This window comes from Malaclemys terrapin, chromosome 4, assembly GCF_027887155.1.
Source record: "Malaclemys terrapin pileata isolate rMalTer1 chromosome 4, rMalTer1.hap1, whole genome shotgun sequence".
Classification (NCBI taxonomy): domain Eukaryota; kingdom Metazoa; phylum Chordata; order Testudines; family Emydidae; genus Malaclemys; species Malaclemys terrapin.
Window position 1 is genome coordinate 88,978,898 of NC_071508.1, and position 13,394 is coordinate 88,992,291.

The window sequence follows — 13,394 nt, forward strand, 5'->3', positions numbered from 1 at the left end:
AAACAGCTAACGAGCTTTCTAACAACTTCTGAAAGCAAGGTAGATGGCCTGGTAGCTGATCCCCTAGGTGGAGTACTCTTTTTTTACTTTTGTGTTAATCTGAGAACAATGAACACTTCCTCTGCTCTGTAAGGACTCCAACCTGTTTATTTTTTAGAACAGCTAACAAGAATGGAACAGGAATGCTAATAATACTTTGTACTCATAGTATTCAGAGTCCTCCTCAGACATTAATTTGGCCTCCCCATGTGCTGTGAGGAAAGCAGGTGTTATCACCCTAATTTTACAAATAGCGACAGGGAGGCCCAGGCAAGTGAAGTGACTTGCCCAATGGACAGTAAGTCAGTAACAGCCAAGAACAGCATCCAGCGGTCCTGACTCCTAGACATCTTTTCTAACTACTAGACAACACTCCCTCCATACTAACAAAGTTTAACTTCCTTGTGATGCAGAAGCATCTTATGCAGGGGCCTTTGATGGGGTTATATTTAAAGAATATTTTCTACATAAACTCTCTCTTAATCTAGTCCCCCACTAGCACAATGGGAAAGTGTGAAATATAATTGGGCAGGAGGGGAGGCAAGGAGTCAAGACCTCACTAGGAGGAATATGACAGTTCCAGTTTCACATGACCACCAAGCTACTCAGCCAACATTAACGGTGAGGAAAAAGCAATGGGAGGCATTGAGCTCCAAGGGCTGCTCCTGTACCTGCCTCTGAGGGTTGTCTACACAGCAACGTAAGCCTAGGCTTAGTGGGACTCATGTCAGCTGACCCATGTCAGGGAACCCTAGGCTTGAGTATCTACACTGCATTTTAACCCTAGGGTAAGGATTTTCTGACCCATACTAGAATTTAGGGCTCTGGCATCCACACTGCAGTGCACAGACCTGAGTCAAAGTAACCCTATCCCACAGCATCTTGCATACCCCTTCCCATGATGACACTCTAGCCTTACAAATGTGTTGCACTGTGGGAAAACTCTACTGCCCACCTGGTTTCCTAATCGTGATGGGTGCAATTGATGAGACACAGATGTGCATAATTAGCTCCTCTCGTGAATGTGTCAGTAGAATGAATTACTATCTAATATGAGAATTGGGCTCTTCACCTCTAGGCTGAGTCACATTGGCAGGAAAATGCCCACGTGCTCCTGTTCTGAGGATAATTAGGCCAGTAGGCTCCAGGGATGTCAGACTATTCAAATGAAACTTGGCAATTCTTAATTTTTAAAATGGGATGTTCCACGAAGGTGGTTTTGGTTGGTTGTTTTTTCTTTATTTTTGTCTGTTTGTTTTGAAGTTTGACATAAAATGTAGGTTTCAGAGGAAAAAACACATACACACCCCTCAGCCTGGCCGCTGCCAGCTCCAGAGCAGTGAAGTGCATCCCCAGGGCTTGGGGTACAGTGTACGCCAGCACTCCCCCAGGATCCCTTATCCCTGCCCCCACTGCACCCCAGAAGCTGTGGGCCTGGTTCCAACTCACCGCCCTCACAGTGCCCATATGTCCCTTCACACGCAGCCCCAGGGAGGGCAGGAAAGGCCCAGGAGCAAAAGCCACAGAGTGGAGTGAGGAACAAGCAGCTGCCCTGCAGGGAGGGAGAGCAGCAGACCTCCTGACTCAAACAGGGCCACCCAGAGGATTCAGCGGGCCTGGGGCAAAGCAATTTCAGGGGTCCCTTCCATAAAAAAAAGTTGAAATACTATCGAATACTATATTCTCGTGGGGGCAAATTGCCCCACTTGCTCCCTCTCTCCCCCCCCCCCCCCGGGCAGCCCTGGACTCAAAGCTAGGGAAGGGTGACCCCCAAACATCCGGGCAGCCAGGAGCTACCTCCCGTCTGTCAGCTTTGCTCCCTGCTCCAGGCAAGCTCTGCTCAACAGCGAGGGGGAGCCAGAGCAGCTGCAACAGGAGGCTGCAGAGAGGTTTTGGGGCTGACTCCCACTCGCCGCCCTGATAGTGCACGTTTCCCAGGCACCTCTGCACACGCAGCCCCAGGGAGAGTGGGGGCGGGGGCAGAGAGTGGAGTGGGGACAAAGTGGCTACCCTGCAGGAAAGGGGAGCAGCCAGGATGTTGGAGGTCATCCTCCCCGAGTTGTGCTGATCCAGGAGCTCTGCTGCTCCTTCTTCCTGCAGGGCAGCCGCTTAGTCCCCCCTCCACCCTCTGGCCCTTGCTCCCAGGCCCTCCATGGGGCTGTATGCGCTGAGGCACCCGGGCTGTGCTCACCAAAATCTGGCTGTGCTCTTGTGACCAGAAAGCAGCTCTCTTCAATCAGAAGCTTTTCGCAGTGTCCACTGAAAACCCTGCAGGTGCTCTGATAAGGCACTTCCAGACCAGTGTTCAGCAGACATTGGGCTAACGCTGACCTGAGCTGCTGCCATTTGCAAAGGGATGTGTGGCTTCCTTTTGCAATAGAGTGCAAGAGACGGCACCACAGATTGTCAGCATAGGAACTATAGGGAAGTTGCCCCAAGGAACTCTGGGATACATCTGGAGCACTTCCGTGACCGGAATCAAAGCGGAGCTGTGTGCACATAGGAAAGCAATGGGGCTCAGACCTTAGATCCCAGCTTAACACAGGCTCAGACTCTCCAGCCTTGCAGGGTCCTGGGACCCCAGGTTAGCACAACTGTTGTGTGGACACAAAGGAGTCTAGGTTTACATTGCTGTGTAGACATACCCTGACTGGCCCCTGCTGAAACAGGGGAGTACAGCCGTGGGAAAGGCCAAGAGAGATTGGATGAGAGGAGAAAAGACGTCAGGAGATTACCAGACTCTGCCTCCCATGGCTTCTCTTCAAGCCTCTACTTGCTCTGTCTGCCTGTCTCCTGCTCCCACTGGAACTCTACAAAGAGCCCTTTGGTATGCATGGGGAAGGCACCAGTATATCTGCCAATAATCCTAGTTTAGCTAGGTTTTGAAAAACCATCCTGGGACTAAGGGACAAGCAACTGCTAAGTAGCCTACAGCCTGCTTTTCAGAGCTGTGCCTAGTTCAGCAAGAGGGCAGAAGTGTGAGCACACACATGCAGTGGTGAGCGGCAAGAAGCAGGAAAGGGAACCTGCACTCACTGCAGGCAAGAAGAAGCCAGTTGCCCAGAGGGAAGGCAGAACAAGCAAGCAACAGGGAGAAAAAGTGATGATACAATGCTTTCCAAGGATTATTTTTCAAATCAGCCAGGAGTCAGGCTGGGGACCACTGGCAGGGTTGTGTATTCTGATGAGTTTTGTATGACTCCTCTCACACTTCTAAGAAAAAAGTATCCTAATGTTCTCCAAAATGCTTACAGACCCGGGAGGTGGAGAGGGAGGGGCTGCTTTGTAGGAGCATTGTATCTGTCAACACTTCTCAGTTGCTCCCATCCTTTGCCCTGGGAGAACAGAAAGCCAACCAGGTGGGGGAGAGAGATGAGGAAGTGCTGGGGAGGGAATGACAGGGACTGAGAACGGAGACATTCATAGAGCTGGGAGGAAACAAATTCACAAAGATACATAGGAAAGAAAAGCTTCCTAAACCAAATGAGGAGGGAGAGCGAGAGAGCGAGAGAAAGGAAAACAGGTGAAACGGATGCCAGGGACATGGAAGCCCCAGTTTCAGACCATGCAAACAAGACGCCCCACCCCTAAGAGTTGGGAACCTCTGTCAAGCCCTGTGTTGGTGTCACAACTTTGCTTCCTTTTAAAAGTCTGAGGCAAAGGCCCCGCTGTGGAACTTAAGGCTGCAGGAAAGCAAGGTACAGTCCGGGGGAAAAGGCTCAGGCTGACAGCGTCATCAAAGTATTCCCACACCAGCAGATGGGGGGGGATGGTGTTACAGAAACTGGGAGCATTTGCTACACAAATGCTTCTCCACACAGAGAGGCAGGCAATAAAACACAAAGATGAGATCTTCTCCAAAGACAGAAGTCATTTTGTTAGTTTGTTTTGATTGCTAAGGATTCCCTCTTTAGGAAAATGTGTTCCATGTCTTTCTATCCTTTCACCTCTGGACTCTGACCTGGCTCAAGCCAGCAAGTAATAAAGAGAAGCCCCAGTATTTTCAGGACTTTCCATCAAGAGTGCATGTAACTTTTAAATTAGAGGGAACATTAGACCCTAACAGCAGAGCAGTTACCCAACAGTTGCATAAAATGACCAACCAGATCATCTTTAATGAGCCATCCTTGGGGCAAGTACAGGATGTGGTTTCCTTTCCATCTTCTATGTTCAGCAGTCATCCAGGGCATCTAAACTTTCTTTAGTCTTTCCATGGAGCAGTATGTATATCCTGTGCAGTGTTTCGCAGGAAGAAGCTCAATTCCATACCCTTGAGCAACAGGTTGACAAAAGATGTCTCACTGCAGGGGTTACAGAGAAACCCAAGCATGGGGCTGGACTCAGGAGGTGGAAAGGGTTGCTCTGTTAACAAGGCAAGGAAAACTCTTAAATTGGAGAGGGAGATGTTGGTTGCTGTGGGAGTTTCAGCTGAGAGAATCAACAATAAATGGACCCTCCTTTCTCCATTTAACATTGTGGCTTCCAGGAACCTAGCCTCTTGTAACTTGCTGCAGGAAGCTTTCTTCCTCTCTTTGTTAAGAAACTCTAGCCACAAAGCTTTTTTCCTTGCCCCACTTTGACTAAGAACAAGAGGCCTTGCTGTCTCTTATGACTGCTGCTCTAGGTTCATAAGTCAGTCACCTCATGCTATAGAAGGCAGAATGCACATGATCAACCATCTCCATGATCAGCTGGAGCCCAGGAGGCTGCTTACTCTAGCTAAGGGTGTACACTACATAATTATACCTTGGACAAACTGATATTATCCCACCTGCTACTGATGGTGAGAATACACCAAAGGATTGTATTCTTACCCTGTGGTAAGAACCACCTATTAAATCAGTTCTCTGTGATTCTTAGGCCTACTATAAGAGGTAAGATTAAACGTTTAGCAAAGCTCACCTATTATTTGTAGTACCATAGCACCTAGGAACTGTACTCACAGCCCAGAACCCCATTGTGCTAACCGCTGTATAAACACAGAATAAAAAGATGGTCCCTGCCCAAGGGAGCTTACAATCTAAGTATAAGACAAGACACAACGGATGGATACAGATAGGGAAGTAAAAAGAAACAATAAGACAGGACTGGTCAGCATGATAGGCAGTGAACTCAGCATACCAGCAGCACAATTATTGCTAAGTTTTTTGTAGGCCTCATGGCAAAGGAGAGTTTTGAGGATAATGAGCAAGTTCTGAGGATGTTTACAGGGAGCACCTGTTCAAAATAAAATCTCAGCCTGTCTCTTACGTGCCATCATGGATATCCAGCAGTCAGCTCAACCTCATCATGGCTAAGAGAGAGCGCTTAGCGGGAAAGGCTTGTGGGGAAGGGAGACTACCTCCTTTCTTGATCCCTGTGGATAACACCACCATCCTGCCTGTCACTCAAGCCCGTAACCTGGAAATGATCTTTGACTCAGACCTCTCTCTAAGTCCTAACATCCAAGCTACATCTAAATCTTTCAGATTCTTTCTGCATATCATCTCAAAGATATGGCCTCTTGTAGCCTTCCATACAACTAAAACTCTCATCTCATGCCTCGATTACTGCAACATCCTTTTCTTTAGCCTTGACAAACTCAGTTTTGCCCCTCTCCTATCCATATTGAATGCTGCTGGATAGGTCATTTTCCTAGCTCATCACTCTGTCTAGGTCATCTCCTGTCTTTGAATGCCTCCACTGGCTCTCACTTGTCTATTGCATCAAACATAAGCTACTTTCAAGGCCTTTCAGAGTATTTCCCCACCCTGTTTACATAGTGAGAGATGATGTTGACTTCCACCTCTAATGCCAGCCTCCACCACCCACTGGTTACATTTTCAAAACAGTACCTTTGTGCTTTCTCCGATGCTGCCCCTCATGCCTGGTAGTGGTATTTATTATACACTAATCAGGGTGATGGTAAAATAGGCTCTCCGGCAGTGGTCGTTCTGAGCTGATGAGTAATATTACTGTCTTTACATACATTCTTTGCCCAAAGGAATGAGCAATCAGTTCACCCCAGCTGTGTTCAGTAGGAGTTTTAAAATCATACATGTGACCATAACACCCTAAGCACAGTATCTCGGGGCCTGGATGGTACCCACAAGTCTAGATTTTCTTATAGAACATTGTCACTTCTATCTTCTCTTCCCCTCCCTCCCACCCAAAAAAAATAATAAAATACAATACAAACCACTTTATCATCTGTGTTAGCTGGGTTCCCTGTGCAGAGACAGCTTATCTTGATCTGTTCTCCATTAGTCCACCCAGTTCTTCCCACAGCTCTGCTCATTATCACATGCAGGGCCAGCTCCAGGCACCAGCCTAGCAAGCCGGTGCTTGGGGTGGCCACTCCGGAGGGGGGCGGCACGTCCAGCTATTCGGCGGCAATTCGGCGGAGGGTCCCTCACTCCAACTTGGAGCGAAGGACCTCCCGCTGAATTGCCGCCGAAGTGCCGCAGATCGCGATCGCGACTTTTTTTTTTTTTTTTTTTTTTTTTTTTTGAGGCTGGTTGGGGTGGTAAAAACCCTGGAGCCGGCCCTGATCACATGATCTCTCCCAGAGAAGACTCCTGCTGTGCAAAGGGCTTATCAGTGTAGTCTTTTGACTACCTCGGCAGGAGATTGTCTCCTTCTTGGATGATAATCATTTTCACATGCTAGACGTAAGAAAATTCCTGAGCACTATGTCTCTTTGGCCGAGGATGCTAATTTAGCACCAAGAGCAGATTATCCCAATTTCATCTTTAGTGCTGTTTTACGATTCAAGCATCTGACTACATAGACTCCGCTTGAAGAATTCTTTAGTCTAACAGAACTATCAAGAAGTGTGGTTAATGCAGAAACTAAAATATCTGTCTGTTAAAAAAACACAATAGTTCTCACCTGAATCTCTTCAGTTTCATCCACCAGGAGGAAACTTGCAACCTTTTCTGTCATCCTCCTCCTCTTGGTCTCCTCATCCATCCCTTCCTCCTCTTCCTCTTGGGGTTTGCTACTATGGTACACGGTAATTGGGTGTTTCCTTTTGTTTCCCCCAGCATGCATCCTCTTCTGACACTCCACGCATAGGTTTATTTTGCACATCTGGCACCTCATTGCTGCCCTCTGCCTGGATCCTGTGGCATTGTTGTGCATTATATTCCCATTGGCACCCTTGCAGTTGTCACAGTAAGGGACATGGCCAGGTCTTATACGGGTCCGTTCATGGTTTCGCAGCCTTTCCTGCCTGTGCAACTCTTCTTCACAGCGCTGACATTGCAGGGTCCCACATTCATCACACTCAAAGACTGCTTCATCGGTCCCACTGCAAACGTAACTTTCCTGACACAGGAGTACTGTGTTCAGTCCCTTCTCTGCTGTTTGAGCATGAGCACTCATCTTCAGCTTTTTTTTTTTTTTGAAGTTGTATTTATCTGATCAGTTTTTTTTTTTTTTTTTTAATGGAAATGTATACAGGTTTTCAAGAGCTTTCAGTTGTAAAATTAATCTGTCTTCACAAGGACAAAAAGCTGCAAAAAAAAGACTTTGGATTCTTAACTTTATAAACAATGTAATGACTGCTGCTGTAAAGATTTGTACCAGCCTGAATGCTGAATCTCTCCTTCCCTCCACCCCCCCCCCCAAAAAAAGGTTTAATGATACGTAAAGTGCAGATGATGTGTTCTTTCTCTAAATTAATCTTAAACAAGGTTGGTTGTTTCAATTGCTGACCCACAGGGTTTTCTACTTAACTTGAAGCTGTAGTTTCAGTGATGTACAGGAATCAGACTGGGGTATTTCAATAGACAGGTTCAAACGTTTCCCTGGAACACCTAGATCCGAGGGAGAAAAAAAAAAGATTAATTTTAATTAGTAACATATGACCTTAAGAAGAAATGAGATAACCTTAGAAATGCACAGTGCAGAGAATTGTATCCCTAGAAAATTCACTAGTCTCACCCCACAGTTAAGCTCCTCCCTCAGAGTTCACAGCACTCCAGGGACTTTCCTGATCTGCTTTCCCAAAGAAGAAAATATCCTTGTATGCTCAGCCCTGTGATTCTGGATACAAAATCTAAGTTATTATAACCACACTGACGTTTGTTTGTATCCCTCACACACACAGTATTTCCAAAATAAGGCTACTAAAACAAATAACTGCTACATATACATTGCAGATCAACTAGGCTTTGTCTGAACACACTTATTTCCAGTTGCCACCCCATATACAAAGCCTATCGTAACTAAGTCAGCTAACTTGTCATTTAAATTTTAAAACAAACAAACAACTTTTTAAAAATTGAAGCTGACTGATTATATTTGTGGCCTGCTCCTTCGCCTACCTTAAATCAAAACAACCAACAATTTTTTCTTGGTCATTTTAAACACCTGTTTAAAGCAATAACTTATTAAAAATATCATCAATGATAGGGCAGGGGGAGAGGTGCCAAGAAGGGTTAAACGGCACCTATACACTGTTTACACTTGTGTCTTGATCACTCCAAATATAGACTCTGCCTGGAGTTAAAACAAATGTTTTCTTTAGTCACTTCACATTTATTTAAACAATTCTACATTTACTAAATAACAGCAGTATCGACTGCTTGCCTGCTCATACTTTCACCATTCACCTACTTTAAACCAGACTAAACAACATTTTGTCATTTTAAACAGTTTTTTAAAAAGGAGCAATTCCTCCTGTTAAACAACAACAACAACACAATCATCGGGCAGGCAGCTTTGAGAGGGGGATGGGATATACTGTGCCTAGGAACAAAGAAGGCCCCCCAAAAGGGACTCCACGACCCAGTCTATTGTTTACAAAACAGCGGGCACCTTCCTCCTCCTCTTCCTCCCTCCAGTACTTAGTGACTGAGTCAGGTCCCAGCCGCCTCTTCCTCCTCCTCCTCCTCTCAGCAGCCTGGGGGGAGTCTGACCCGCTCCCCCACCACGTTGAGGTGTAGCCCCGGGATGGCTATGTCAGTCCCACCAGGCAGGCTGACTGCCCCCGCGGGGTGTCTATGCCAGTTCCCCAGCTCCTCGCCTCCGTCTCCCCTTGTTGTCAGAGGGGATCAGCTGATCGCAGGGAACTTCAGGCTTATTTTCTCGCCGCGAAGACAGGAAGGTGAGCGGGGAGGAAGGAGCAGAGGGCGGCCAGGCACGCCGGGAGTTGTAGTACTGGCGCTTCCGCGCCGCGCCCTCGTGCCTGCGGAGCCGCGGGCGGACTGCAAGTCCCAGGGTGAGCACCGCGGAACCAGGCGCCGCCGGCGCGCACGGGCGGCCGGGAGTTGTGGTTCCCAAGGCCGGCTCTGCAGCGGCCGCAGAATGTGGCTGGCGGTGGTAGGGTGAAGCCGGGGCGGGAGGGTGACTTGCGCAGGGGTGAGCGCGTCGATTGGTGACTTGGGGGGTGAGCTTGTGCCGCAGCACGCTTTATCTTAGGGACTGTGCTGACGTTTTGTGGGGGGTGGCTGATTTGCCTTCACCCTGTTCTCATGCTACTAGTGAGTTCCCCGCTCCTACTCTTGTAATCACCATAGGCGTGCACAGCACATTTCATTAGGGTGTGCACCCAGTGAGTCCGACCCTGCCGCCATCCACTCCCTCCTACTTCCCACCCCCTGACTGCCCCCCTCAGAACCGCCAACCCCCCTGCTCCTTGTCCCCTGGCTGCCCCCTCCTGGGACCCCTGCCCCTAACTGCCCCCCAGAACCCCACCCCCTATTTATGTACAGGCGTGACTACCTGCCCTTTCCTGGTTACTATACGCGGCCAGTCCGCATCCACATCCAGTAGTTAAAAAAAAAAAAAAACTAATAATTTACATTGGAATTTCATCCATTAATAAGTATTTATTATATAGTTAAAACCATTCTATTGAAGGACAGATATTAAATAACACTAAATATATTAATGTTCAAAACAATATTAAAAATTTGAAAATTTAGAGCATGGAAACCAAAATAGCTAAAATTTAGTTTTGGCAAGATACACGGAATGGAAACTCCGGGATCTTTACCTGTCACTGAATATAGCCATCATACCAATAGTGGAATATAAAACAAGTCTACGTATACTCTCCTTAAAATTTTTACTTCTGTCCATTCCCAATAATTGTAACAAATCATTATTACCTTCACTCCACTTGCCACGCGCCCCAAGCACAAAACCAAAGAAGTGGATATTTTTACCTCCTGTTAAGTTTTTAATTTCTTCCTCTAACTCAAGATAATAAGCCACCTTCTCACTGTGGGCTTGTTCCAAACTTCCGGCATTATCCTCCCATCGCACTGTAACATCAACCACCACTGCTGTATCTCCTTTTATAAATATAATATCCGGCTTTCTTAACTCACCCTCACTATTTCTCAAATGGGGCTCTATCATTGCCTTCCACCCTAATTTACCAACCTTATCTACAACTGCAGACACTACTCTATTATGCCTTTTTATCCTAGCATTCTTAGTCTTATAACATTGTCCTGAGATATAGGGAACAGTCTCCCGCACTTTAGCGCACCATCTACAAAGAGCATTCACACCTCCTCTTCCTCTTGCTAATGTCTCCCTAGTAGGATAAATATTTGCCCTAAGCTGCAATGCTGCGATATACGCTGACGATTTAACTTTACTAGAGTTTCTAAAAATCGAATTACTAATTAAATCATTTTTAAAATATTTTATCCCTATTCCCTGACATCTCAGTTCCGACCATCTTAAAAATTCCTCTTCCCTCCATTTCTTGGGATGAGATGTTACTGCACTAAATGACAATATTTTATCCACAAGATTTTCTCCTGCATATAGATAAGATAGGTCCATCCAATCATCTCTCGAGACAATATGTCTCCTCCATTTACGAATTAACATATTTGGGATTTGCACACTAAACTTAGTGAGAGCTAAACCACCATCCCTACCTCTAGAATAAAATATCCCATCTGTGGTACACTGAGGTAAATGTAAAATCTCTTTAACTATTTTTCTAACTAACACATCAAGATCGTCTAAAAGATTAAAAGGGGGTTCTATTAAAAGAAGATTATAAAATAGCTTCGGTAAAATGTATGTCTGTAAAATTAATATTTTTGGGCTGGTTTTAATGGGGCCTTAATTAAATTCTCACTCCAATCTTTCAATTTTTCTTTAAGTACTGGTCCCCCTACACCTATCCAGGGATCTATTCTAGCCCCTAAATATTTTTCAAAATCCCCTGGTTGAACATATTCAATCTCCTCTGACCCTATCTGCCAATTATCCTTAGAATTAACTACATAGGTTTTATGTTTAGTTAAAATATGAAAGCCTTTCGTTTTCTTCACATTAACAGAGAGATTAGTATTTTTACAAAACTCCTCTAAGATACCCAAATTTTTGATCATTCCTTTATATGAGCTACTTAAAATTGCCACATCATCGGCAAAAGCCAATGTCGTGACACTATTACCCTTAACATAAAAACCACTTCCTTCTACTTCTAATCTAGTTAAAAGGGGATCCATAGCAATATTAAACAAAATTGGGGACAACGGGTCACCCTGCTTGACCCCCCTCCTAATTAAAATAGACTCAGTAGCTTCATCACCCACCCATACCCTAGTTGTGCAATTATCATAAAGGTCCCTAATAATATCTATAAAATGTTCATCTATACCAAATCTTCTCAACCCGGCTATTATATGTCCGTGTCCCACAGAATCAAATGCTTTAGCCAGATCTACGAACACTATTGCAATTTCATTCCCATTTCGTTTAGCCCCTTTAATCAAATTATCTAATATAGCAATATTTTCCTCACACCCAGGGGCGGATATAAACCCTTTTTGTCTACTACATATCTTAACTGTTTCCACCAGTCTTTTTGCTAATATTTTGGTATAGATTCTAATCCAAACTGACCCAATTGTCAATGGTCTCCAAGATGTTAACTTCTTCATTTCCTCCTCATCTTGTGTCTTTGGTATTAAAATCGTTCTATTTTTCTTAAATTCATCTGGTACCTGTCTATTTAGAAACCATATATTAAAAATTTTTGTAAGTATTAAGGAGTCTAAATTAAAAATATCCCACAAATTGCTCACTTTTACTTTATCTGGGCCAGGAGCACTATCTTTTCTTATTTCTCTTAAAGCTATTCTAATCTCATCCACAGAGATCGGACTCATTAATATATCATTATCCGCATTCTCTGTGGATGATGGCCACCCTCTCATATTACCATGTCCAATTGTTCCCAAAATATTTACATAGTATTCCTCAATTTCTTTCATAGGGATAGCACACTTAGCCTTATCTGGCTCTCCCATTATAATGCGAGTCAATCTTCTTCTATCCTTATCAAATAATTGTTGATAGAATTTATACTTAGCTTTCTTTGTAGCATATCTCCTAATTGCATTAAATTGCTTCCTTCTCCCCTCCTTTCTCATCTTCCCTTTTCCTTTATTCCTCAACTCTATTTGACTTTCATTTCTAGGGTCCTTTCCCTCTACTAATGAATAACATAATTTTTCCAGCATTGCCCATCCGAGAGCTTTTGTTAAATCCTCCTTTAATAATCCTTCAATTTTCCCTAAACTATTTATTATTTCTCTTCCCTCCCTACTTTGTTTTCCCCGTTTACATATTTTCTCCACTAAATCCACTTCTGGATGTCCTTTTAGTGGGAAAATCCTCTCTCTTGGGGGCGAAATTTCTAATATATTTACTCTAATGTCCTCTACCTCAGTCACTTCCTCCCTATCTCCTGTTACCACTAACTTCTTCTTTGCTAATGTCTTTTATCTGATATTTGTTTATTCGTTTTGGTCCTCATCTCGCTCTCAATACATTTATTTATATTCCTTTTCCCAATATAGTTCCTTTCCAACTGTATAAGCTGCGCAACCTCATCTGTGGTCCATATACGAGATCTAGTCGATCCCTCTTTGATCTTACTTTTAGCAGCCATATCTTCTTTTCTTTGCTCATTCCTCACAGCAGGGTGTCTATGTCTACAGTGTTGGCTCAATCCAGATCTAGTATGAAAACCAAGCCCACAGACCGAGCACGTATGGCTCTTCATTGGGGTATCCGCCTTCTTGGGTATGCACTTGGGGTAGTGGCAAGCTATATTATGATATTGAGAAGATTTTCCACATTTACTACATACAACTCGTATGGCTTTACTTTTATGAACCACATTAATGTGTTTGGCCCATTTACCAAATGTTGGTAATATCTGGGGACATATTGGACAATTAAAACTATCAACGGGATACTCTAAATAAAAAACCCCATCCTTCCACGAACTACTTTCTAATATATTTATATTACTACCAGTACTGTTAAGATCCTTATTACGATCCCTATTAAAATCAGTACTTGGTCTAAAACTATTTAATAAACTAGAC

The 13,394-nt window shown here is 44.5% G+C and overlaps 1 protein-coding gene across 1 annotated transcript in view; it reads right to left on the reverse strand.

Moving 5' to 3' along the window:
• Positions 1-9,131, reverse strand: part of ZFYVE1 (zinc finger FYVE-type containing 1) — a 33,425-nt gene extending 24,294 nt beyond the window's left edge. Inside the window, exons 1-2 of the mRNA XM_054026814.1 lie at positions 8,842-9,131; positions 6,910-7,838 (exon numbers count right to left, since the gene is read on the reverse strand). Coding sequence (XP_053882789.1) covers positions 6,910-7,404 — 495 coding nt within the window. The 5' untranslated portion in view covers positions 7,405-7,838; positions 8,842-9,131. The remainder of the gene's footprint in view (positions 1-6,909; positions 7,839-8,841) is intronic.
• Positions 9,132-13,394: the final 4,263 nt, after the last annotated feature.